Source organism: Brienomyrus brachyistius, chromosome 12 (assembly GCF_023856365.1).
Source record: "Brienomyrus brachyistius isolate T26 chromosome 12, BBRACH_0.4, whole genome shotgun sequence".
NCBI classification, from domain to species: Eukaryota; Metazoa; Chordata; class Actinopteri; order Osteoglossiformes; family Mormyridae; genus Brienomyrus; species Brienomyrus brachyistius.
This window is the reverse complement of record NC_064544.1, coordinates 13,116,592-13,143,855: the sequence shown is the minus strand read 5'-3', so window position 1 is coordinate 13,143,855 and position 27,264 is coordinate 13,116,592. Positions and strand designations below refer to the sequence as shown.

The 27,264-nt window shown below is 47.0% G+C and overlaps 4 protein-coding genes across 17 annotated transcripts in view; 2 read left to right on the top strand and 2 right to left on the bottom strand.

Moving 5' to 3' along the window:
• The window catches only part of LOC125704423 (uncharacterized), a 43,283-nt gene extending 33,938 nt beyond the window's left edge, over positions 1-9,345 (top strand). The window contains exons 14-19 of one of the 9 annotated variants that reach the window (XR_007381124.1): positions 1,372-1,464; positions 6,022-6,108; positions 6,363-6,455; positions 7,352-7,447; positions 8,088-8,440; positions 9,261-9,345. Coding sequence is in view for 4 of the 9 variants with exons in the window: in XM_048969965.1 (XP_048825922.1) it covers positions 1,372-1,464; positions 6,022-6,108; positions 6,363-6,455; positions 7,352-7,447; positions 8,088-8,110 (392 nt within the window). In the remaining 5 variants the exon portion in view is untranslated. Of the gene's footprint in view, positions 1-1,371; positions 1,465-1,801; positions 4,088-4,213; positions 4,641-6,021; positions 6,109-6,362; positions 6,456-7,351; positions 7,448-8,087; positions 8,568-8,882; positions 8,944-9,260 lie in introns of those variants that run through there. The other 8 variants (XR_007381123.1, XR_007381125.1, XM_048969965.1 and 5 more) reach the window with 8 other exon arrangements.
• The window catches only part of LOC125704417 (NACHT, LRR and PYD domains-containing protein 5-like), a 97,228-nt gene that overhangs the window by 42,956 nt on the left and 27,008 nt on the right, over positions 1-27,264 (bottom strand). The gene's annotated exons all lie outside the window — the stretch shown is intronic.
• LOC125704420 (protein NLRC3-like) overlaps positions 1-27,264 on the bottom strand; it is a 91,869-nt gene that overhangs the window by 42,534 nt on the left and 22,071 nt on the right. The gene's annotated exons all lie outside the window — the stretch shown is intronic.
• Positions 9,777-26,970, top strand: LOC125704429 (histone lysine acetyltransferase CREBBP-like). Its single transcript, XM_048969977.1, has 6 exons — positions 9,777-10,490; positions 21,325-21,487; positions 21,641-21,705; positions 24,547-24,615; positions 24,910-24,975; positions 25,272-26,970. Exons 2-6 carry the CDS (start codon positions 21,433-21,435, stop codon positions 25,299-25,301), a joined length of 285 nt encoding a protein of 94 aa, XP_048825934.1. The 5' UTR covers positions 9,777-10,490; positions 21,325-21,432; the 3' UTR covers positions 25,302-26,970.

Sequence of the window (27,264 nt, the reverse complement as noted above, 5' to 3'; positions counted from 1 at the left end):
TTTGTAATCTCTGTGCTAATTATGTATTTGTTTCCATAGTAATAGATTTCTATGGTACACAGTGTTACAGAATAAGTCTTAACTTGGGGAATTTTTGATGAAATAAAACCAACAGAGTCACTTTAGTAAATTTTTTAAACTTGACTCATGTTTCCCATTTTTCACTCAGTAGTTTAGTTAAGACATACAGGGGGTTGAGAAAATAACAGGAAAACCGATTTGGGCCCCAGAGGAATCAGTCAGCAGTGGATATTACAGATATTATACTTGATATAGTTTTCAAAGCAAAGTGAGGCAACTAACACTGTCCCTAATGGGCCAAATAGCCGGTACATCAATCACAGAAACAGCAAAATTAATCATCAAGAGGGACAGTCTGATAAATAACGACAGCACAGGCCAGACACAGGCAGCCTGCATGGGCAAAGAGGAACAGGGGTCACAGGTCAAAGCTCACAGTCAGGGACAGACAGACAGGGTGGCTGGTAAACATCACAAAAGCACAGCTAATAGTCTCAATAAAATCTGTAAATCATGAACCTCACAAAGCTGGGATTCATGGCAGGGCTGCCATTCAGAAAGCGATTCTATCCAAGGCCAGTGACCAGAGACACATAACCTGGTATAAGGAGCACAGAACATGGAGCCCTGAACAATGGGAAAGAGTAACATGGTCTGATGATCCATCTGTCACCCTTTTCCTACATCTGGATGGGTTACATTTGGATAAAGCCAAAGGACGCCATTGGCCCACATTGCCTGTTGGTGTGGGCAGCCATCTTGTGGGAGTCATTAGGTGTGATGATGCTCTGCATGGTCCTATAACAGCCAAGGAACATGAGGGCTTTTTACAAGAGCAGCTGCTCCCTGTGGCTCAGACACTGTTCCCTCATGATGTTCCCTTATTCCACGATGATAATGCCCCCATACACACTGCTAAACACATTCAGGAGAGGTTTCATGAGCACCAGGATGAAGTCAGATGCCTTCCTTGGCCTCCCAGCCACCAGATCCAAACCCCATTAAAGCTTAATGGAAAGTTCTGGAGCACAGTGTGTGAAGTCGATTCCCACCTCCTTAATGCTCCACAGAACTGGGGGCTTTTCTTTCTGAAGAATGGCCCAGTGTCCCACACAGGTCAGGGGGTGTCCAAGGAGGGTCACAGCTGTTATGGAGCCAAAGGGGGGGGGGGGGGCTGCTTATTAAGGCCTTAATGGAAATATCAGTTTATTAATACTGTTTTCTCACCTCCTCTGATAACTCGACTGAAGGATATTTTAGCAAAAAATGGAGAGAGAAAATATTTAATAAAGGCCTGTTTTATGTTATGTGTATTTAATGTATTGTTTTTCACATTTTTATGTTTTATAGATCTGGTTCAGAAAATTCTTTTGGGGATTTTATTCCCGCTGCACCTAATATTAAGTCTCCTGTATCTACGTCTGGTTTTAGAAAATGACAAAGGTAAGAAAACCCAGTAACACTTTATTTTATGATCTGCTCCTTAACCATTAATAAACTGTCACTAATCATTTGGTAATATGTTAGTAAATAAAAGATTCACTTACAATCAAGTTTATAAATCAATTACATCTCCCAAGATGGTACCATCCCATAGCGACACGTTATGAGCTGCTCTCCCCCTACTGTGTGTTTTTGTTGTTTTTTAGCATCTTTATGCATGTAGCTTGACGTTTTATTGTCTATGACCTCCACACTCTGCTGGACATTAAGCATAATGTTCCTGCTAACCTACCATTCCTGATTTACCTGACAAAACTGTTCGAAACACTACGACCAGACCAAGCAACACCGACCGTGGTCAGACCCAGTGGAGGAGGGGGCTGTGGGGCGGCGTGCTCACCAGGCTGTGACAGCGTTCATCCCGGCCTCCCACCCCCACTGTCCTCCTGGGGAACCTCCAGCCTCTGAGAAACGAGCCGGAGGAGCTACACTGCAGCATCGGCCCTCAAAGGGACCTTCGGGACTGCAGTGTGTTCTGCTTCACCGAGACCTGGCAGTAACCAAACCCTCTGCACAGTGCTGTACAGCCCCGAGCTTCACTGTATACCACTCAGACTCCACAGACAGCACTGGCAAGACAAAGGGAGGCGCTTTGTGCTTCTTTATCAACAGCAACTGGTGCCCCGATGTGGAAGCGGTTTGCAAGTCCTGCTCATTCCTGAAGATCAAGTGCCGCCATTCTACCTGCCCAGAGAGTTTCCCTCAGTGCTGCTCACTGCAGTTTACGGCTCACTGGAGGCTCCAGCTGCAGCTGTGCTGGACGAGCTCTCACACTCCCTCACTTACCAGGTGACCTCAGTTAAGCCTGTGAGGGTTCAGGGCTGAGGCCTTAGGGGGGACATTGAGATTGGGCCTGTGTTTCCACTAATGTCCCTTTTTAAGATGGACCACAGAAGCTCCAACACAAAACAGGTGAAACAAACGGATGAGCTTTTATAAACATAATGCAAACTAAGTTTGCACACTTACCTCAGCCACAAAAGTTTAATTAAAAGCCATCAACACTGAAGCCATGTCATGCTGAATTATTGTACATTAATAAATACATGGCTGGGTGAGTCGATAGGCAGCAGTGAGCTGAGGAGAGGACAGCTTTACCCCAGGCCTGCTTGTGCATCATGCCTGGCAGCCGTCACATCACAGACATCTTCAGCCTGTGCCCGTCTTTGTGCACTGTGCCCCTGTGCTTTAAGAAGACCACAGTCATGTCTGTGCCGAAGAAAGCTACTGTTTCCTGCTTAAACAGCTACCGTCCCGTCAGTTTAACCCCCGCAGTCCCTGGAAAGTCTGGTCACGTCCTACATCAACCTCAACATGCCCTCAGTCCTGGACCCACTGCAGTTTGCATTCTGGTGTAACAGATCCGTGGCTGATGCCGTCTGCCTCTCCCTGCACACTGCTCTGGACATTTAGGAAAGAAGAACACCTACGTCAGGATGCTGTCCATCGGCCGCAGCCCGACTTTAACACCACTGTACCATCCAAACTGGTGTTAAGCTGAGATCTCGGTTTGTGCAGCTCCTCCTGTGACTGGATGTTTGGTTTATTAACTAATACAGTGAGGGAGAGTCACGTGACGCTCGTCGCCGATGGCTGTCTAGCTCTGCTCTTCCGCGTGTCCATTTGTCCTTTTTCGCTTCTTTTGGCGAATGGCAGCGTAAATGCAGAGGCCATCTCTCCCCTCCTGGCCCCCTTTCTTGTGGAGATGAAGAACTTTGTCTGCGAGCAGGTGAACCCTCTAAATGGTGAACTCCAGGAACACCATTCAGCGCTTCGAGCCGACCTGAACCGACTTTGTCGATCCAAAAAGTAGTCGCCACTGTAAAGTCTGTTACCGATCGACGTTCCAAGATCCTGTCTGGAGTTAATAGGGGTCTGTTATCTCTGGATAGTAAGATTACTGAGATTGAGGAGCATGGACAGGGTTGTGGAACAACGGGGTGTGGGGGGTACCGCTTTGGGGAAGGGGCCCAGCAATCACTCAGCCCTCCTCCATGTGCGAATGGCATGGGAAATAACTGGACCACCAGAGGCCGAGAGATTTTAATTTAATGGGCGAGAAAGGGAGAGAGGTTAGACAGTGGGGAATGACGTATCCTGCTTCGATGAGGAGCCAGACAGGGGGATGCTGGGGAGGATCGATCCAACTCCAAATAGGCCTGTGGGTGAAAGCATGGTGGTGCAGTTTAAAATCTGGGAGGGCGACACCCCCATCTAACCGTGGATTATAGTGTAATGTTTAACAGACGGCCTCTTACCATCCCAAAGAAATGCCGAAATGACAGACTTATGGAAGCCCAGTGTCTCGGTGGAGGAGGAAGCAGAAGTAAGGAACTTACTTTTTACTGTATTTTAAAAAAAATTACAGTCAAACAATGTATTAAATACAGAAATATTTTGTATTTACATTTACGGTTCTTTTTCTATATTTGAAACAGCATTTTGCTTCATTGTTTTTACGGTATTTTTCCATCGCCATTTAAGGTATGTTTACCGTATTTTTTACGGCCATTTTTTACAGCGAACATAATCAATCAATCAGACTCCAACCTCTTCACTATGGGTAAGACCAAAGAGCCGTCTAGGGACATCAGGGACTAAATTGTAGAGCTGCACAAGGCTGGGATGGGCTACAGGACATCAGGCAAACAGCTGATTGTCAATCTCTCTCGGACTGGGGCTCCCACAGGAGGACCTGGTCAATGACCTGAAGAGAGCTGGGACCACAGTCTCAAAGGTTACCATTAGTAACACACTATGCCGTCATGGATTAAAATCCTGCAGCGCGCGCAAGGTCCCCCTGCTCAAGCCAGCACATGTCCAGGCCATCTGAAGTTTGCCAAAGACCATCCGGATGATCTAGAGGAGGCATGGGAGAAGGTCCTGTGGTCAGATGAGACCAAAATATAACTTTTTGGTATAAACTCCACTCCCCGTGTTTGGAGGAAGAAGAAGGATAAGTACAATCCCAAGAACACCATCCCAATCGTGAATCATGGGGGTGGAAAGATCATGCTTTGGGTGTGCATTTCTGCAAAGGGGACCAGACGACTGCACTGTATTGAGGAGAAGATGGATGGGGCCATGTGATTTTGGGCAACAACCTCCTTCCCTCAGTAAGAGCACTGAATATGGGTCGTGGCTGAGTCTTCCAGTATGACAATGACCCAAAACACACAGCCAGGGCATCTAAGGAGTGGCTCCGTAAGAAGCATGTCAAGGTCCTGGGGTGACCTAGCCAGTCTCCAGACCTGAACCCAATAGAAAATCTATGGAGGGAACTTATTTCGGGCTTGTTGGGTCCCAGCTCCTTAATATGGATTTTTTCCACCATCGTCCTTCTTGCAAAAGGGTAATTCAATAACGATCTCACCGAACTTGCTGGAAGCTGCCCCTCAACTGTCGTCGACGCCATTATCGCTCTCTGACTGACTAACTGACCTGAGAACAATCCAAAACTTTCCCGCATTTTCTGTATCAGGGGCGAAATTTCCAGCACCCCAAAACCATTTAATTCGGCGATGCTGATAGGCGAAATCTTTATTATATTCACCTAGCAACCGTACACGATTGGTTATTTCGCTGCACTTCTGGGGTGCTTTGATGAGCGCCCAAGAAGAGAAATGATTGGTGGAAATCTGTCGATGGAAATTCACTGTTGAATGAGAGTCAGTTGGTGGAAATTAATGTTGTTTAAATAATTCAGATTGCATGTAGGCACACACTAAAGTAAAACTGACATTGATAAAATATATATATATATATATATATATATATATATATATATATATATATATATATATATATATATATATATATATATTTATTTTTATATATTTTATATTTCCCCCCACATCTGGGAGGGCGGCGCCCGAGCGCCCCCTATGGACCAGCCGCCACTGCTAAAAAACCTGCCACTTGCAGCTAAAAAACAGCCCAAGACTTCTTAATAATACCTGAGCCTTAATGGTCTGCTCCTTACCTGTTAATAAAGTGTTATGAATCATTTGATAAATTAGTAAATAAAAAGATTCACTTAAAATCAAATTTACAAATGTATTACAAAGATATATCTTACTCCTTTCTTACAATGTATTTGCTAAAGAGCTTGCAAATGCTCAACTGTATCTCAGTTCAGAGTTACTGTTTACTAACCCATTGTTTTATATTTACAAGTGACTTAAGAGCTGTTTTTTTAAATACCAGGAGCAAGATATGACTGTAGTGCATTTATAAATGTTTGTGAATGAATCTTTCTATTCATTAATATTTTCCTTAATGATTATAATAATTAGTAACAGTTTATTAATGATTAAGGAACAACCAATAAAAAAAACCTTTTTCAAGTTGTATAAAGCTCATCTGATTCAAATGTCGTGGTTTTGTTATGAATTTTGTTCTGTTTATACTTGTCCATGTATTTACTGATGTTAGAGGTACAGCAGCTTGTTCACATAATTAATAACCTCTGTTGTCACCCCATTGTTCTGACCACAGAACGACTTGTAAAGATCTGCGAGTTTGTGTTCATCTACATCCTGATTGTCACAAACAATGATGACTGGAAACGGAAAAAGTGCCTTGGTACAAACCAGTTCTTTTTTCACACTTTTTTAAGCTTAAACTTTCAAATCTGTTAATGTGTCAAAAATACTCTTGTCAAATCAAAGATTTTTATTTTTTTTTGTATTGATAAATCAGTTGCACTTATAAAATTCATATGTTGAACATCAGTGAATAAATTGTACATTTAAATAATGAAAAACCAAATGATATACTCATGGCTGTTTGAATGTATGTATGTAGCTGTGTGACTAATGCTTCTCTCTACCTTTCAGCCAAACCCCGTAAATATGTATATTTCTCAGGGGCTTTTGCTCTCCCTCTCCTGAATTCTGCTGCCCTGGCTGTAGCATTAAAACTCAAAGCAGGTAAATACACTAAAACTTTGAGATGTTTCTCCTGCATATTTAGTGCTTCTATGGAAACTTAAGAGTGCAGCTGAATTATGTTTATATGCATTACTGTAGTTTATTATCTGTCACTAGGGTGACATTCATTCGGATTTCATCCAGACTGTGTGGTTTTCCAGCCCCCCCTCTGCACTGCTGTTGGGTGTCCTCCTTTTAGCCCCTTATCCTCCTTTTAGCTCCCTTATCCTCCTTTTAGCTCCCTTACCCTCCTTTTAGCCCCTTATCCTCCTTTTAGCTCCCTTACCCTCCTTTTAGCCCCCTTATCCTCCTTTTAGCTCCCTTATCCTCCTTTTAGCCCCCATATCCTCCTTTTAGCTCCATTATCCTCCTTTTAGCCCCCATATTCTCCTTTTAGCCCCTTATCCTCCTTTTAGCCCCTTATCCTCCTTTTAGCTCCATTATCCTCCTTTTAGCCCCTTATCCTCCTTTTAGCCCCCATATCCTCCTTTTAGCCCCTTATCCTCCTTTTAGCCCCTTATCCTCCTTTTAGCCCCTTATCCTCCTTTTAGCCCCTTACCCTCCTTTTAGCTCCCTTATCCTCCTTTTAGCTCCCTTATCCTCCTTTTAGCTCCCTTATCCTCCTTTTAGTCCCCTTGTTCTCTCTCCCCCACCCCAGTCACACATGAAGTATGGAACACCCCCACACACATACTATGGAAGCCGACAGCGGCTGTGCTCGATACGATGCATGACATCCCCCCCCCCCCCCCCCCCGGGGTGTCCTCGTTTCTGAGCCTTAGTCCCCCTTCTTGCACACAGCTGTCCCCCTTTTCAGGGTCACGCCGGTTGTCACCCTGTGTGTGACTTACTGCTCAGTTACTGACCTCAGTGATTTTGTGATGATGTCATTTCAGAGACAGGAAAACACTCATGGGATCTACGGCTGATTGTCCTGATTTCTGGGTCTGTCTTCCTCTTTAGCTGGTTTGTTATACAGATGTCTGCATACTGTAAGTATAACAGAGATATGATGCATAACTTTCCATAAAGGCTGAATATGTGTACTGGGAGTTTTTCAGTGTGTTGTCAGCTTTCCAGTCATTGTTTCCCAGTCACTGACAGAATCAAGACAGGCAGTAACCCAGTATAAAAGAAAGTAATCAAACAAAAAACTGAGTAATCACTCAGTAGCTACTGATTAACTGTCCTTAACAATATTCAGAGGTGGCAATTTCAGATCCCAAAAGTAAAAATCCAGACCATGATTAACTTTCAACCAACCAGTTGCGTACTCTGTGACTGTGACTCTTTATGCTCAACTGGTTGGTTGAAAGTAAATCATGGTGTGGATTTTTACTTTCTGGACCTGAAATTGTCACCTCTGAAAATTTTGCAGTACAAAACCATGATAAGAAACCGCTTAAAGTGACATTGTTGACCTACATATCCAGCATTTAATCTAGATTAATATTTCATTTATAACCACATTGTGTTAATTGTTTGGCACATTGTGTGGCTCAGGACGTAACATTTCATAACAGTGCTGATTTAATCCTTTTGAGGATTTTTGCTCTGTCTTTATGATGCTGTTATGATGCTTTATGATGCTCAAAAGCAATTAATTGAATCACTGTTCTTTTGTATTTCTAGATTTGTCCAAAAAAAGAATGTGAGTGTATCTTTTTAAGTGTAATAACATGTATTGGTTATGAAAAGAATGTAATAAGAATGAAATCTGTCCATCCATCTATCCATTCATCCATCCATCCATCCATCCATGGTGAACCTAGAACCCGTTACAGGAAGCACGAGACAGAAGACAGGGGACACCCTGGGAAGGATGCCAGTCCATTACATAGCAAACACACATTCACATGTGATGGAACATCTAGAGATGCCAGTTGATCCAACCTCATGTTTTGGGACTGGGAGGACACTGGAGTATCTGGGGGAAAATGGGGAGAGCAAGTAAACTACACAGAGCCCAAGCCGGGGGGTGTGAGGTGCCAGTGTTACCCACTGAGTCACCAAGCAAACTACACAGAGCCCAAGCCGGGGGGTGTGAGGTGCCAGTGTTACCCACTGAGTCACCAAGCAAACTACACAGAGCCCAAGCCGGGGGGTGTGAGGTGCCAGTGTTACCCACTGAGTCACCATGTAAACTACACAGAGCCCATGCCGGGGGGGTGTGAGGTGCCAGTGTTACCCACTGAGTCACCATGTAAACTACACAGAGCCCAAGCTGGGGGGTGTGAGGTGCCAGTGTTACCCACTGAGTCACCATGCAAACTACACAGAGCCCAAAATGGGGGGTGTGAGGTGCCAGTGTTACCCACTGAGTCACCATGCAAACTGCACAGAGCCCAAGCCGGGGGGTGTAAGGTGCCAGTGTTACCCACTGAGTCACCATGCAAACTACACAGAGCCCAAAATAGGGGGTGTGAGGTGCCAGTGTTACCCACTGAGTCACCATGTAAACTACACAGAGCCCAAGCCGGGGGGTGTGAGGTACCAGTGTTACCCACTGAGTCACAATGCAAACTACACAGAGCCCAAGCTGGGAGGTGTGAGGTGCCAGTGTTACCCACTGAGTCACCATGCAAACTACACAGAGCCCAAGCTGGGGGCTGTGAGGTGCCAGTGTTACCCACTGAGTCACCATGCAAACTACACAGAGCCCAAAATGGGGGGTGTGAGGTGCCAGTGTTACCCACTGAGTCACCATGCAAACTACACAGAGCCCAAAATGGGGGGTGTGAGGTGCCAGTGTTACCCACTGAGTCACCATGCAAACTACACAGAGCCCAAGCCGGGGGGTGTGAGGTGCCAGTGTTACCCACTGAGTCACCATGCAAACTACACAGAGCCCAAGCCGGGGGGTGTGAGGTGCCAGTGTTACCCACTGAGTCACCATGTAAACTACACAGAGCCCAAGCTGGGGGCTGTGAGGTGCCAGTGTTACCCACTGAGTCACCATGCAAACTACACAGAGCCCAAGCCGGGAGGTGTGAGGTGCCAGTGTTACCCACTGAGTCACCATGCAAACTACACAGAGCCCAAAATGGGGGGTGTGAGGTGCCAGTGTTACCCACTGAGTCACCATGCAAACTACACAGAGCCCAAGCCGGGGGGTGTGAGGTGCCAGTGTTACCCACTGAGTCACCATGCAAACTACACAGAGCCCAAGCCGGGGGGTGTGAGGTGCCAGTGTTACCCACTGAGTCACCATGCAAACTGCACAGAGCCCAAGCTGGGGGGTGTGAGGTGCCAGTGTTACCCACTGAGTCACTATGCTGCATATATTATGGTAACAAAAGAGACAAACTGTTTTTAGTATAATATTGCCAGAAGCAGAACTTCTTCTGGATACGCAAATGCATTTCTGTGTAATATAATGTAACTTATGCCTTTAACCTAATTTATTACTGTTCGTGGGTTGGGTGCAGAACTTAAGACTTGAAGCACAAAAGTCTGGTTATTGAGGGATAAATGAAGGCAAATTAAGTATCACATAGAATGTGTCTCGAGCCTGTCCTGGAGGCTAAGGGCAAAAGGCATGAAATTACCCAGGATGGGACTCTATCCCATCACAGGGCACATTCACACACATACACACACACACAAACCTAAGGGCAATCTGGTAACTCCAATTAACCTCAGCATGTTTTTGGACGGGGGCAACATGGTGGTGCAGTGGTTAGCACTGTTGCCTCACACCCCTGGAACACCTGGAGGAAATGTCACAATGACACATTAATATAATATAATATAATATAATATAATATAATATAATATAATATAATATATACTTAAGAGCTTCCACACACCTGATGCTTTCACCTCCTTATTTGTTCCCCATCTGCTGTGTGCCGCCTTCCTTCTGCCATATTGCTGAGTATCAGGGAAAGAAAATTTTGAATTAGTGATCCTTAATGATTGAGTAATCAAGTTTAATCAAATAAAGGTGACTGCTCTAAACTGTGTTGTTTTTTCCTTAGAATAAAAGAAGCGTTCGGCCATCTTCAGAGACTCCAAGATGTTGGTCCAGACCAGGTAGGTGTCCAGGATACATCTGCCCCTCTGCTTGGTGTCCTGGGGCCTGTTTCCCTACATCAGTCTGACCAGCTTCCCTCAGATTATTATACATAATTGTGTCTGTAGCAGATCTGTGTCCCTTGTGCTCTTCCTCCTTCCCTGTAAGTGTGGAGTCTGTTGAGGTAGAGGAAGAGCCCTTATTATGACTCCAGCACTCAGGAACATGTCAGTACATCTCCATGGTCACAGGCCCCTGCTGTTAAACATGGTAGGGAAGGCGCTCATATGATACTGTAACACAGACACAGGCTGATTTAACAAAAGAAACATTTTGGTGGCATTGCTGTGTTCATCCCAGTGAAGCTGTCTGTCAGCCTCAGTCACGCTCTGTACAGCCAAAGAGATCCTGCCATGGGCGTCATCGCTGGCCGGGATGTATGTGCAGCGTTGGTCCCCTATCATAGCACACGCCTCCCTCCTTCGCCAGCAAAATGTCCAGCGGCAGTCTGCCCTGGGGTGGCATGAGTCGTAGTGCTGTGAGCTCTTCGTTGATCCTGGTCATGGCATCAGTGGTGGCATTAACAGACAGTGCTAGACAGTGCATACAGTTTCATGGTTTTGCCACCTGTAATACCTCTCAAATAAACGAGACCCACAAATGCTTTTAGCTCATAAACTGTCAGCTTGAATTTATCGCCATTTTTTTCGATCAGATTCTTCTTCAGTGTATTTCTGAGTATTTTCCCACATTTCTGTGTCAATCAACCACAAACTGCTCAATGGACTGTCCTTGGCATAACATGTGGGCCCTGGGGTTTCTCTCATTATACTGCATTCTCATGCTCTCTCCCCCGAGGGTTTCCAGTCGGTTGTTCAACCCATACTGTGCCATCTCTTGCCTCTTGAAATGAGTCTGCAGCATAATCAATTTCAGAGTCTGATTCAGAAGCTGAATCAGACTTGTGCCTATAATGGTCTGTGTTCCAAAGTTTGCTGGCTATTGACCAACTTGTGATTTTTCACATTATTCTAGCATGTTTTGAAAATCAGTTTTTGCAAAATGTGTTAAGAACATAAGAAATTTACAAACGAGAGGAACCCATTCAAGCCCATTTGGGGAGAACTTAACTAATAGCTCAGAGTTGTTAAAATCTTATCTAGCTCTGATTTAAAGGAACCCAGGGTTTTAGCTTGTGCTACACTAGCAGGAAGACTATTCCATACTCTAACTACACGCTGTGTAAAGAAGTGCTTCCTCAAATTTGTTTTAAAATTTTCTCACGCTAATTTCCACTTATGGCCACGAGTTCTAGTATTTAAACTAATATTTAAGCAGCCATTTGGCTGAACAGCATCCTGTTGCTGATATATACAGAAAAGTCAGAGTATGTCAGGGTTTCCTCAAACATACATGGTGAAATCAGGCCTGTTTGGCTGCATACAGGAAAACGAACGATCAGATGATAGACGGACCGATACTGAGCTTAGCATAGTCTACACACAAACTATCAGAATAATATTAGTTATGTACATAGACGTGAAATATAAATGTGCATATTAATTATCCATTTTTCAAATTGTTTGCATTTCACCATTGTAAATTGTTGCTTCTGTAAAATACTGGCATGTCATGACGTGATCATAATGATTAGTTACATATTTACACATAAATTAGAGACAACAGTTACGCTCTTGTAGAAACAAAAATCCACGGGTCATTGTTCATTAAATTAAGTTAGTAATCATTTGCACACACACACACACACACACACACGTATATATATAATCCTTGTGCCATCTGCTGAGAGAGAAGAGAATGGCAGTTTGGGAAAGCAGGACACAACATGGCCGAACGTGCAGCTATCCGCAATTTCGCACACGTATGAGCAAAATAGCTTTAAACTAGCTTGTACCAGTATGATTTTGAAAATTTAAGGGTGCTGGGCGATGCAACGCACAAATCTAGGAAACGTCCTGGAGGAGGGTCCTGGAATTCGGTCGAGTACAAAGTTTTTTTTTTTTGATTGTTGCTGTTAAATGACCGGCGCTCGTCGCTTCTAGTGTTGATTGGGCTTTGAAGGTCGTCACAGCCTGGTCTGCATTCATGTTCCCTGGTCTTGGTTCCACGATGGACCTCAGCCTCTGCAAATACAGCATGACAGTCTCTCCCTCCTGTTGTTTGCAGGAGGAGATCCTGCTCATGTCCATTTGCACAGGGAAAGCCTCCCTTAGTTGTTCCTGCAGTCTGGTGAGGAATGTACGACATTCCACGTTGTTCTCATGATCGTAATATGGGTTTTCGGCCGTGATATGCAGCCTTGCACCAGACAGTGGAGATCTTGGAAAAGTCCAATCCCAAATGCAATAGTTTACAGAGTTTATAACTGATGGGTTGAAATTCTCTGCAGAACTGTCCCAGTTCTTTTGTAAACCTCACACCCCCTGTTTGTCGGGGGTCGGTGAAGCTCCGTGCTACATCAGTGAGGTCACCAGCAGTCCAGGGTCGGTAGACTAACATACGGTCACCATTGGGTCCTGCCATTTTGACCATGGTCAGCTGGAGGATGTCGTGTAGCCGACCGCTGTCATCTAGGCACAGCTTCTTATGCTTTGTAGCCAGGCATTTCTGGAACAAGTTTGACTGGAGACAGCGGACGTCAGGTCAGCCGGGGCACAGGACTGGTCAGCCTGATGTGATGGTGATGCTGTGGGCTGTCATCTAGCAGCGTATGACGGTGCTGACTGCTCGGGGTCGACAGGCCTCTGCGGACAGGAGTCCAGGTCCATTTTTGTCTAACACACTGGAAAGTCTGTGAGTTTCCCTCCTTCCCGAAGGACCTCCAGGTCACATTCAGCCTTTTCTTTGTCTCCTTTTTTATTTTTCCTGCATGCAGCTCTGCAAACTTGCAGGGAAACAATTTTTGGGGATTGGTGGTGGGATTGGCTCTCCAGTCACCATAAAATAACTCACAGCAGCTCGAAATAAACAGCCACTATACCCTTCTGTTCGCTGTGGGAGTAGCTCTGCTGCAGCCGCCCACAGGAAGGCTGCACGCACCATGAAGGGGATGGGGGGGGAACCTTCGGGAGCTAAAAATGAATTAAAATTGAAAGTGAAGGCTGGGTAATGAACTACCCCCAACCTCAGGTGAGCTGGGTATTATCCTGCACCAAGAAGTGCCCCCTCCCCAGCTAAGGGAAGCATAGCGTGAGTCCTGGTGATGCTCGGCGGTGTCTGGCCATGACTACTGGGGACCTGGGGGCAAGGGAACTGGGGGGGGGGACAGTGGGTGGGTGGGGAACAGGGAGAGGAAATCAGAGGCCCCAGAGCTTGGGTGGTGACGTCTCCCCCATAAGGGGCCAGTCTGTCTCTGCGCAGAGCCCCCGCCCACCCCCTAGGCAGCAGGAGCACCCTGTACACCCCCTCACCCATTAGCTCCTGTACTCTGCAGCCCCCCCCTCGGCTGGCCAGCTTGGGACACCGTCCCATTTTACTCTGGGGACAGTTGTGTGTCCCAGTCGTGCTGATGCTCTGCTACAAGGACGGCAGCTGCAGTCCCAGGATGTGGGGGGGGGGGGCAGTGTGTGTCTTGTGTATGTGCAGTCGGCTGCACAGGGAAGGGAACACAGCAGACTGAGAATCCCTCCCCTGGTCACCCGACCAGATGAACACTCCCTCCACCAGGGCATCTGCGACTGTCTCCCCCTCCTGGTCAGGGGTGGTATAGGCTTCTGGCCACCAGGTGACGTAATCCATCCCCGTGAGCATGTACCTGTTACCCTGTCAGAACAGGGAAGGTGGCCCAACCTGTCCACCGCCACTCTGTCCATTGGGCCCCGCTGGGGGCTGCCGGAGCTGGGTGAGTGACCTGCCCATAGGACCCTTCTGTGCCATGCAGAGGTCACAGCGGTGGCAGAAGTCCTCAGTGTCCCTCCTGTACTGCCTCCTAGACCCTTCTGCAGCTCGCAGTCACAGAGGCACAGGGCCTCGTATTTGGACGGCAGCCCCTCAGTCTCCCGGGAGAATGCTGCCCCTCCTCCCATGAAGGCCTCTGCTGCCCCCCCCCCCCCACTGCAGCACCTCCGCCAGGTCGGTGTCCTGCTCCTGTCGCTGCCTCCAGTCCGACAGCCTGCAGCTCAGGGCGGGTGACGCTTCTCCCTGGCACACTGCTGCACAGGCCTCCCCCTCCAGGAGCAGCTCCTGGTCCCGGACCTCCCTCTGCTCACAGCAGAGGCCCCATCTGCAGCACAAGGGCGGCGCCAAAGGGCATCAGCGCTGGAGAGTCCAAGCGGCCCCACGTCAGGCCTCTCCAGTGGCCCCTGTGTCCACCAGGGCAGAGCAGGGGACTCCCTCCACTGTGACACAAACATGGCAAAAGTCCCAAGTGCAGGTGTGACCCACCGCTACCACTGGGGGGGCGTTGTTATTAGCTTCTAGGGGGGGTGGGGTCACACTGCCCTGTCTGTGCTGCTGGGCCCCTCCTTGCCCTGCAGGATCTCCCTTCACTGCCAGTCCCAGGTCCGCCTGCTGGGGGCGCAGCTGTTCTGGCTGAACATGGACGAGCTGCTTAGGGGAGGGAACCCTGATGAGCTGGTCCTTGGCAGTTCGCTCTGTATGGGGGGGGGGGGGGGGGGGGGCATGTGTGTGTAGGTTTAGTTTAGTTCGGTTTTATTTGTATAGAGCATTTTCACAGTATTGCATTGTCTCAAGGCGCTTTACATTATCACTGCCCAAAGCCCCCAGTGAGACAGTGGCAAGGAAAAACTGCCTAGAAGGAAGAAGCTTTGGGAAGAACCAGACTCAAAGGGGGGGTCCATCCTCCAGGGGGCAGCAGAGGAAGCCCTAACCCTAACCAGACCCAAAGGGGGAGGCCATCCTCCAGGGGGGCGGCAGAGGAAGCCCTAACCCTAACCAGACCCAAAGGGGGAGCCCATCCTCCAGGGGGCAGCAGAGGAAGAACTAACCCTAACCAGACCCAAAGGGGAGCCCATCCTCCAGGGGGCAGCAGAGGAAGAACTAACCCTAACCAGACCCAAAGGGGGAGCCCATCCTCCAGGGGGCAGCAGAGGAAGAACTAACCCTAACCAGACCCAAAGGGGGAGCCCATCCTCCAGGGGGCAGCAGAGGGAGCCCTAACCCTAACCAGACCCAAAGGGGGAGCCCATCCTCCAGGGGGCAGCAGAGGAAGCCCTAACCCTAACCAGACCCAAAGGGGGAGTCCATCCTCTTGGGAATTACAGACGAAGTCTCTAGTAGGCAGCTATCGATCTGGTTTGTTTTATTTTAGTGAGTCATTATTACAGTGATTTTACTGTTTTAGAGAGATGAGTCTCTGCCATCAGGAAAGGGGGGGGGGTGTCTGTGACATCGCACGCACTGTGGAAACCTTCTCAGTGTACTGGGTCTTAAACTCAAGGATACACTTGGGGGGGGCACCTGATGACCTTGGTGATTTTCCTGCCCTCAGACACTTACCCAGAGCGGCAGCTTTGCTGTAGTACATCTTAGCAGCCTGTCAAAGCGGGACTTTATAGGTAGTGAATACTGGGTATTTAGGGTGTGTTGTGTAGCTAGAGGCTCAGTCTGTGTGACCTGCTGCTGTGTGGGTGTATGACAGCTGAGCCTCATGGTTTATACACGGTTTTTAAACTGGATACGTTTTTCCTTTAATCTTTCAATGAGCTTCCTGTTGCACTTTGTGTCTAAATATCCATACTCACCCTCGTGATAATGTGCCGATGCCTATGGACGGTTTCACATCATGATGCATCATTAACAAGCAAAATAAGCAAGAACACAAAATGCCTGAGGAGTGGAAGGGCTTCTAAATTCACGACAGAAATCTAAAAAATTGCTCAGTAAAATATCAAGAGGAGGTATGACAAACAGATTATAATTAGGCTGGGTGACGACTAACAACAGCATGCAATAATGAAGTTGAAAAGTATCAAGATGAATGAAAATATTGAGAAATACATCACCCATGACCCCCCTCCACACACAAGTACACACACACCATCAAGTGGGACCCTTAATTTATGCATTTTTTCCGTTGCTCACAAACGTCTTACATTTTTTACCATCTCACAAAGTACTACCCTCTCTCATGTTTACATACATTAATATCTTCATGCACCATATGAGGTCTGTTTGTTTTTATTAAAAGTTTCAATCAATTTAAATAAATACTTTCTTCCTGAAAAGTCTTGTTGGTGCCCCATCCTGGGTGGTTCCCTGCCTAGAGCCTGCAGCTTCCGGAATCGGCTCCGGACTCCATGACGCTGTATAGGACAAGCGGGTACAGGAAATGGATGGAGGGATGGAAATACTTTCTTCAGAGCATCAGTCAGTCTTTTAACTTTCTATTTTGCAAAAATAAAATAGTGGAATCAGTGAGTTCCAAATACTGAGCACTGGTACTCATACTTTGTATGGAAAAAAAATGGTATCAGTGTATCCCTAGTTATTGTAGTATGAGCGATGCTCAGAACATCGCCCTCTGCAGGATAAAAGCAATACTGCTCTCGACTGTAAAAGCATAAGATCAAGTGAGGCTGGCAATCTGAGAGAGTGGGGGTGGGGCTCTGGGCTCCTGGAGCGGGGGGGGAGGGGGGTTGTAACCAGGGCTTTGTTATTGGCCAGTGCTCTGGGGGGACTCACATCTTTCTGTGCCAGACATTTTTATATTTGACATGTTAGCCTGGGTCTCGTTTTGCCTGTGCAGTGCCGGTGGGTGGGTTTCATAGACAGAGCTCTGTCTCAATGGGCTCCTGTTCCTTAGTTTGTTAGGCCACAGACACAGGATATGTGGCATGTGAGTGTGCGCGCATGTGCACGTTTATCCCTGTTACTCGTTGTATTCCCTGGATGGGGTATGCATTAGGGGTGTAACAATGCATCGATTTGTATCGATGTATCGATTCAACGGCAAACGATCCGATGCATCGACCTGACTGCATAAATGTCGATGCAAGCGTTTTTTTTTTCTCGCCAGTTCCAGTATTGTTTTCATGATCTACTCTGACGTTTACATGGTCCACACCAGCGGTGCCCAATGCGTCAGGTAGAGTGGGTAGATCGCATGGCATAAAAACAGGATGGATGACGCGTTCAACCGCACCAGCTGCTTCAAAACTCTATCAAGCTACCAAGTCCCCTAATAAGCCTCCAATTTATTTCTACGAAACTTAAGAAAGGATATAAAAATGAATGGGGGAGCTGGACCAAGTAAGAAGCCAAAATCATACCAGTTCCATACAGAATGGGAGGAGGAGTTTTATTCTCACAATGTCATATTCAAAGTGTGTTTACCTCATCTGTCAGTCTACCATTGCTATTCCGAAGAAAGGAAATGTGGAGCGGCATTTTCGGACTGTTCATAAAAACGACGACATTAACTGCCCCCTGACACGCGAGCTGAGAAAGAGAAAGGTGAAGGAACTAAAATCCAGGTTCAATTCATAAATGCTTTATTTATCCCAAAGGGAAATTAATAAAAATAGTAATATAATAAATAATAATAATATTAAAGAACACTGTTTTTATCCATAAATATATGTTTTGCACTTTTATAACAGGTAGATCATTCTGACTTGGTCATTTATAAGTAGCAGGCAAGCTAGCGTACCTTCAGAGCGTGTGTTTAGTACGGCGGGGGACATGGGACGCTACGCTCTGAGCACACGATCTCCTGAACACATTGACCATTTCATTTATCTTAAAAAAACCTCTCAAAAAAGATTACTGACATACTGGTTTCACCACAGAAGTCAGTTCATGTTAATCATCCTCATTCTACATGCATGTCCATATCAGTGTTTTTTATTTTTACCTTATCGCACTTTATTTTGCTTGTTTTTTATGGGACATACTTGACTACACTAGATTTTGTTTACAGTTCCCAAATATCGACTCTGAGTACCAAAAGTTCGTTAAACATTTATTATCTCCCATATTTCTTATGTGCCATTTCTATATATATATATTTTTTTTGTGAAAAACAGATGTTATTTGTCTCATGTGGGGGTCATAATCTTTTATGATGACAGCCTGCAGCTCAGGGCAGGTGACGCCTCTCCCCGGCATGCAGCTGCACAGGCCTCCCCCTCCAGGAGCAGCTCCCAGTCCTAGACCTCCCTCCACTCACAGTAAATGCCCCCATTTGCAGCACAAGGGCGGCGGCAAAGGGCATCTGTGCTGGATTATCAGGCACCAGTTCTGTGCGTCACTGTCGGGTGACAGAGTAGTTTCGCTCTGCCTTGTCGAACACGTGGCTGTAGGACGCGACCCCCCCCCTCTCTCCATCCAGCCCCCCCTTGGGAGAGGACCACCCCAGCCCCTACCCCACTGTCATCAGTGTGTAGGATAAAGGGCAGGGAGGGGTCAGCGGGGGCAGCCCTGGGGCCTCACTCTGGGCCTGTTACAGACTACAGAAGGCCTCCTGGCACTGGGGTGACCAGACGAACTCCCCGTCCCTCTGCAGCAGCTGGAACATGCAGGGAAAACCCCCCAGGAACCTCCTGTAATAGGAGGCCAGGCCCAGGGTGGGGGGAGTGGGCCGGCTCACAGTGGGCTATACTGTAGTTTGTCCTCCATGGTGCCAAAGCCCCCCCAGGGTCTCACTGCAGGAAGTGGCACTTCTCCGGCTTGAGGCCACTGCTGTCACCTTCTCCAGCACAAGCTACAGGGATCTGATTGTCCATCTGTGGCTGCCGAGCTACAGCAGAGTGGCTCGTTAGGGGGGCGGGGGATGGGGGTGTGGCTCAGGACGCAGGACAGGCAGGTTTCACAGGGGGCTGTGAGACACATTGAGGGCTGCCAGTCTGAGTTGCAGCCAGGCTGATTGCTTAAGCGCTGTGCGTGGTGGTGGTGGGGGGGAGGGGGGGTGACCACAGGGTCCAGAGTGATTGCCAGGCAGCTCCACGTCAGGCCTCTCCAGTGGCCCCTGTGTCCACTGGGGCGGAGCAGGGGACTCCCTCCACTGTGATGGGGACATGGCAAAAGTCTCAAGCACAGCTGTGACTCACCACCGTCATCGGGGGCGTCGTCATCGGCTTCTGGGGGAGGGGGGTCAGACTCCAGCAGCACATGCAGACGGGGTGAGTGTGTTTGGGGTGCGTTCAGCCCCCTCTACGCAGACCCTACCTCATTTCCCCGCACTTGGCCCTGCATGGATTGTTCCCTGACGAGTCAGCCAGACTGGCCACACCCCCAGCATTCTCTGGGGCCCCAATGAGGGGGGGGCATCTTGCCTGGAGCCACATGGCCCATAACAGCTCAGCCACTTTGTTCGCCCACACGGGCCTCCCCAGGTCTGAGCTGTCACCGTACCCGATCCATGCAGCAGGCACATCCACTCTGGGGGGGTCCCAGCCGACTCTCACTCTCCATTGCCAGTCCCAGGTCCACCTGCAGGGGGCGCAGCTGCTCCGGCTGAACATGGACGAGCTGCTTAGGGGAGAGAGTCATGAGGACCTGGTCCTCGGCATCTCGCTCTGTACGGCGGGGCGGGGGGGCATGTGCATAAAGGCCTGCCTCTCCAGGTGCTGGGTGTGATTAACTGATGCCCAAAGAGTCTTAGGCCTTAAGCAAGAAGACTGTGTATGTGTGTGTCTTGCACTGACCCTGAACCTGGAAGCTGAAACCACCTGTGTGTGAAGATAATCGGAGGCTCCTTTGCCTTGCTGAGAGAACGAGGCGTATTACACAGGCTGGTCAATGTCACAGAGGAAGATAACGGGGGAGCAGCCGGAAATAGAGAAACAGGCGTATATTCATATGTAGCCTTATATGTGTGCTGTGTTTAAACTGATTTGCTTGATTGCATGGAATGGATTAAATAGAAAAGTGTGAAGGGCCAGTGTGGGGGGGGGGGCACAGCTGATGGTGACTGGCTGTCTGTCCCTGGGCCTGGAGGTATGTGGAGGTGCATGAGGTCATCACCTATGAGGTCATCACCTCTAAGGTCATCACGCTTTCCATCTTAACCAATGGGGTAGAAGATTCCCTTTTAGGGGAGTCTCATACAGAAATGTATAAGAGCTGAGCCTTTCTATTGTTTGCGGGGGGGTCACATCTTTGGAACAGGAATACTTGGTTTCTCTGATGTCGACACCAAGCTTGCCCTGCTTTAATAAAGAAATTTTAAGTCATGTCAGATAAATTTACTTCTTACCTGGTGCTGAACAGAATTTAGAGATAGAAAAGTGAGTAGATGTTTTCTTTACTTCCACCCCGGTGTGTCCTGTCTTGGTCCTGCCTTCACACCCTTATTCGCTGGCTGTGGTGCTGATCACTTTGGGACATCATCCGCTCAACTCGGCCCTACAGTTGCAACTTTATCATTTTTATTACACTGGAAAGGCACTGCCACCCCATCAAATGGGCCTCAGAGGGAACAGTGCCCCCTTCTGGCAGCCCCATGGACAGGGCACAGGACAGCAGCTGGGGGTACAAGGGTCACTGGTGTGGGAGGGGTTGGCACTCAGCTCCAGACCAAGTCCCCCCTCCTTAACAGACTGTCCCCCCTCTCAGCTGACCTCCTGGGTGCCCCCAAGATGGCAAACCTGGTGAGAGCTGCCCCCCCCAAACCAGCAGGGGCCCCAGACCACGTTCAGATGGGGACTCGAGGGAAAGGGCTCTGAGTGGCGCTTCAGATATCGAGCTTTTCCAGCCGCACAGAAACCGCTCTGATTATGATGGAGAAACACAGCTGAGGTTTACAGGCCCAGGATGCAGAGCATAGAGCATGAAGGCTGTTCTGGTGACTGTAACAAACATACAGTGACCCCTGCTGATGAGACTGTTGTTCTGTCCCTCCCCCCCCCGGGGACCTTGACTGACCCGGAGAAGCCTGAGTTGATCAAGGAGCGGCTGGAACTCCTGAAACACTCCGACTGGTGCCAGTGGGTGAAGCAGGATTCCAGCTGGTGGTCGTGCTCCAGGCCCCACTGTCACACCATGAGGAAGGTCCTGGAGCACATAACTGAATGCCAGGCCGACGCGTCCTGCCAGGGTGAGTACAGGACCGCACTGCCGCCTCCACTCTTCTGGGTGGATTCAGGATGGAGGAGGATTAATTTACCTTTGGTCACACGTTCGCCATCACTCCAGTGCCAGGTCTGTTTCTGTCACCTAACAGTCTGAACCCCTCTTTATGCCCCTGCAGTGCAGCACTGCGCTTCTTCCCGCCGGATCATCTCAGAAAACCAGGATTACGAATGGCATTACAAGGTAAGTCCCCCTCCGTCAGCCCCCCCTGTGGTCAGCTGTGCCCAGGCTGGCCTGCTCTCTTCCTTGGTTCATGTATCTCTGATAGTTTGACAGACCTGCACATCTATATCTGGGGTTTGTGTTTATCATCATTTACCTCGGGGTCAAACATACCCCGTGTACTTGTATGGCTGTGGCAGATCCTATCAGGATGTGCTGTCAGTCAAGGCAGATACACATGGAGGCACAGTAAGGGTTTGGCGCGTTTTGCCTCTGAGTTAGAGGCTGTTAAGGAAAGACTGTTAATACTGAGAAGGAGGTAAAAGTTATTAGACAGACTTTAGTTAAGAAAAGAGAGTTTGGCTTCTGCGCTAATCAGGTAAAACAGGTGGTTAAAATGCTGGTTAATGGTGCGGAGGAAGCGAGTCGGTGGATGTGGTTCAGGCGACAGGACAGGCAGTGGGGGAGAGACGGTGAGGTGAGCGTTTGCTGGGCTTTTCTCCTCTTTCCTCCCTTCGCTGTTTTATACGTTTCATGTAGATCAGTCGCCGGCTTGAGTCAGTGTGTTTAGTGTGGTTTGGTGGGTTATTGGTGTATAATTATCAGTCTCTTTTAGCAATGTAACTTATCTTATTTATAAAATTATTATTATTATTTAATTTTTTTATTTAGTTGCTGGTTGATGGGTTAGTTACGTGTCAGACGACTTTGCTTTGGGTTTTGGCCCCTTTTTCTTTCGACTTGAGTTAGAATTTTGGGTAAATTAAAGCAGCTGGTTAACATGCTGGTTAATGCCGAGCGGTAACCAGTCTTTGGATGTGGCAGGTTTATGGGGGTCAGTGGGGCTTAAGCGGTGGGATCTGCTGTGAGGAAAGGACGGGTAGGTGAGCATTTCCCGCCGTTTCTCTTCTTCTTACTGCTGGCCGCGTGTTTTATGGAGGGAAGGATCTGAAAGTGTGAGGCTCAGGCTGGTGCCTGTCAGTGTGGTTTAGTCGGGTTTGGGCAGATAGGCGTCGGTCCGATTTGTTATATTTTAGAGTCATTATTACAGTGATTTTACTCTTTTACAGGGATGAGGCGGGGGGGGGGGGCACCTGATGACCTTGGTGATTTTCCTGCCCTCAGACACTTACCCAGAGCGGCAGCTTTGCTGTAGTACATCTTAGCAGCCTGTCAAAGCGGGACTTCATAGGTAGTGAATACTGGGTATTTAGGGTGTGTTGTGTAGCTAGAGGCTCAGTCTGTGTGACCTGCTGCTGTGTGGGTGTATGACAGCTGAGCCTCATGGTTTATACACGGTTTTTAAACTGGGTAAGTTTTCCCTTTAAGCTTTCGACAAACTTCCTGTTATGCACTGTGTGTTTAAAACACTGGACTCATCCTTGTGATAATGTGCCTGAAGAGGCTGGACTGGCCATCTGCAGTGACCCCCCAGGTCACATTTCAGCAGGTCCAGTTAATCGCACTGTCCAAACCAGCTCTTCAGCTCCCCCACTAGTGCAGCACAGCTGTGTCTGTCCCCAGGGCTGAGCAGCGGGAGGCAGGACAGCGTCGTCTGTGAGGCACTCAGCCAGCTGCAGGACCTTTACCTCCAGTACCCACCCCCCCTATACACTAACAGCTCACACTGAGCATAGGACGCTTCCCAGTCGAACCTACCTGAGCACCCAGGGGTTTTGAGTGGTGCTGTGATCTCGTGGATGCAGGGGGTCTTTGTGCTGGAGATGAACCAGGGTGGGGGGGCAGCATGTGTTGTTAAAGCAGCTCTTCTTCCCCCATCACCCACGTCTCGTGAATGTACTCCATTCCCCCGAAAGGTTGCCCTCTGGCACTGTCATGCAGAATCTCTTCCCCCTGTGACGTATCGCTCAACTGCTTGGCTGATGATGCAGTTTCAAGTTCCTCGTACGCTTCAAGCTCACCCTTAGTACTGCAGCAAGAGTTTACAGCCATAACATATGTTTACAAATGTGCATTTTTATTAATTTTTATCCATTATTATTAAGAAATCATTTATGTTTAGTTTGATAGTACATCTGATGTTTTTTTAGATTATAATTGTATATTCAGCTCGATAGTGATATCTTGACTGGTGTGATTTTATTATCTCAGTGTCACCCAGTTTGACACATTAAACAACATTTGTAAACGTATTTTATTGCAGTGAACTCTGGCTGCAGCATTAAGGGTGAAGTGGAGACTTTACAGGGTCACTGGAAGCTTACGGGGAACCTGAAACTGCATCATGGGCCTAAGAGCTGAGTGATACGTCACGGAGGGGAAGGATTTTGGACGAGGGAAGAGATTTTCCATGGCAGCACCACTAGTAAACTTCCAGAACTTTGTCAATAGACACCTAGTGTAATGCTGACAAAAGTTTACTATACAATAGAGAGGTATATTGCCGATAATCAGCTTGGATAATCTGCACATAGACTCATCACATCAGGGTCAGTCACCCCCCCCAAACCCCCCAGTCACAGCAATGCCCAGCCTGATGGACATGCCATCCTGTGATTGGCAGCTGCATTCGATGCTACGATGCTACTAAGCTAAATGAACTTTCTGTTTCTTAGTTACTGTAATGAATTACACTGTCATGGTCACTGTATCAGGCATCTGTCAAATCCTGGCTGGAGGGAAGCTAATGTCTCACATTGTACATGGAGGAATAATGTGAACATTTTACAGGTTTAAGTGTTTGATAAGTACTTATGTATGTAATCTGGTTACATTAAAACTAGCCATAAACTGAACGGTAAATACCTCTTTGTGGTCATTACATTACTTGTTTAACTAAACCTGTCAATGTGGAATGTTCTGGTCACTTAACAACTGCTCACTTAACACCCACTTCTGCAGGGATCACCGGCCAATGAGGAGACTGTTGCATCGTCCCCCCCTGACCCCAACGGCCCAAACACAGAGGAGGTAAAGAGAGGAACAAGAGCTCTGTGATTCTCAGGGTTCCTGTCATTTACTCCACTTTGGATACAAGTTCACTGTTACCTGTCAGTTTTTACAGTGTCCTTCACAGGAATGAGGCAGTTAGCATCTTCCCACACTCTCCATGCAGTATAAGTATTTAACTTGGTGTTATGTAAGCAGTTCTTTAATGTTTGGTTACTTTACTTAGAAATAAATATATCTTCACAGTCACTACATGCCTTGTTTGACAGAACCTGTTAATATGAAATGAATCAGCTGACAGTCGCCCTTTTACAGGGATCACATGATGATCAGAAGATGGAGCTATTATCACATGCTGATCACAATGTGCCAAACACAGAGGTAAATATGCACTAGCGGCAGTCATGCATGTTTAATTATAACAACACATGCTGATTTAATACAACTATACTGTTAAATAACCAGTTTTGGACTGAGCTTAGGGAGGGATATTGTAGTGTTTTTGTATAAGGAAGGTCATTTATATGTGAGGTTCTGTACTTGCATACTGGGTTTTAGATAAAGTACCCAGACTCTCCCATGGTGATTCCAGTCCACATTGGCTTTTACTGACTCAATTCTGTGGCATCACAAACATTCCCTTGTTGTAATACAGCTTCACCTTCTGCTGTTCACAGGTTACAGAGGAGAGCAGCACTGGAATCTGAAGGATCCTAACCACACTTTGCTGTCGTCAGATTGCCTACAGACTTAAGTTTCCAAGTCCTGTTGTATAACCAAGCTGGTCAGATGAACAGTCACCAAATTATCAATGATCTGCTACAGTTCATTTTATTTGACTTGAAAGACGTTTCTGGGTAGCAGATGGACATTTGCTTGTACAGACTGGCATGGAAAATGGCTTTCTCAATCAGCCTTAATCTGCTAATCGGGGAACATTGTATGTGTATATATGTTCCGTCTCTTCACCATGGTTTATCAGTTTGTGCGGGCGAGTTCACATCAATTAGTGCCTCGTTCTCTTGTGGGGTGCCTCAGGGTTCTGTCCTTGGGCCTACTCTTCTCTTCATTGTACATGCTAACGTTAGTTGGCGCTATTAACTCCGTTAAGGATATTTGTTATTTTTACATTTACATTTACATTTACAGGATTTGGCAGACGCCCTTAGCCAGAGCGACTTACATAAGTGCTTTGAGACTCTGCAATGAATTTCCGATGCTAGCTCAATAAGGACCCAAGCTATGAATACTATCTCTGAGAACTCCATTGAGTAGTGCAGAATTTTTTTTTTTTTTTTTTTTTTAAAACACACACCAGAATAAGAGTCGAGAAAGAATATAGAAGTTCTACGTCAAGTATTTCTGAAAAAGAAAAGTTTTGAGTCGTCGCTTGAAGACAGTCAAGGATTCAGCTGTTCGGACATCTAGGGGGAGTTCATTCCACCAATTAGGTGCCAGGACAGAGAAGAGCCGAGATGCGTGTCTTCCTTGTGCCTTGAGGGGAGGAGGGACCAGTCGAGCAGTGCTGGAGGATCGGAGAGATCGTGGTGCAGAGCGGGGTGTGATGAGGTCCTTTAGGTAGGATGGTGCCAGAGAATTTTTGGCTTTGTATGCCAGCATCAGTGTTTTGAATCTGATGCGTGCAGCTACAGGAAGCCAGTGGAGGGAGCGCAGCAAAGGAGTGGTGTGGGAGAACTTGGGAAGGTTGAAAACAAGACGAGCAGCTGCATTCTGAATCTGAATTTTATGCTGATGACACCCAGCTTTGCTGTTCTTTTAAGCCTCAACATTTGCACAAGTTTGCCTTCCTTGTAGACCGTCTGACAGAGATTAACATATTGCTTTTAGCTAACAATTTAAAGCTAAATTCTCAGAAAAGTGAGCTTTTCATTTTTAGCCTGCCTGACCTGTATCTGGCAATTAACTTTAATCATATTCCAGCTTTTATCAGGTCTGTCTGTGTAACATCGGTGTTTGTCTTCGATCAGTCCTTGAATTCTGATGCTCATGTGAGGTCCCTTAGTCCCTCCTGCATTTTACATTTGACGATTTTGTGTAAGTTAAGGACTGTTGTCTCTTAGGCTGAAATGCTTATTCCTCTTTTATCTCATCATACATTTTTGTAACTCACTTTTTACCTGTCTAAGTAAATCTGGATTCCTCTCCTTGTATTATATTCTATATTTTAACTTCAATGACATTTTATTTATTTCATTTTATTTCACAGCGCTTTGTGACTAACAAAAAAAGTGCTTTATAAATAAGCTTTACTTACTAACTACTTACTATACAAAGGAATGTGTTCTTTACAATATTAAAATGTACATTATAATTATCTGTAATTATTCTGAATAAATCCTCACTGTTTTTTGTCTGCGTCTCCATTATGCTCATTCTGACTCTTGACGATTCCTGTAATGACTCTGTTCTCCTCTTTGATTATTGATGGTGTCTTTGCTCAGAACATGGAGCAAACAAGCCAGACGGCATGACTTTGTGGGTCCTGCATCATGATTTTGGGTCTTATGAACTTTATATGATTTCATGTAAAGCTTGAAAGAGATAAATCCAAAGAAATTCAGTGCGTTTGCTGTTAGATTAAGTTTAAAAGCATCTTAAGCTATTTGGTGCTGCCACACTGAGTATATCTGTAAGCCTGTCGGCTGTTGA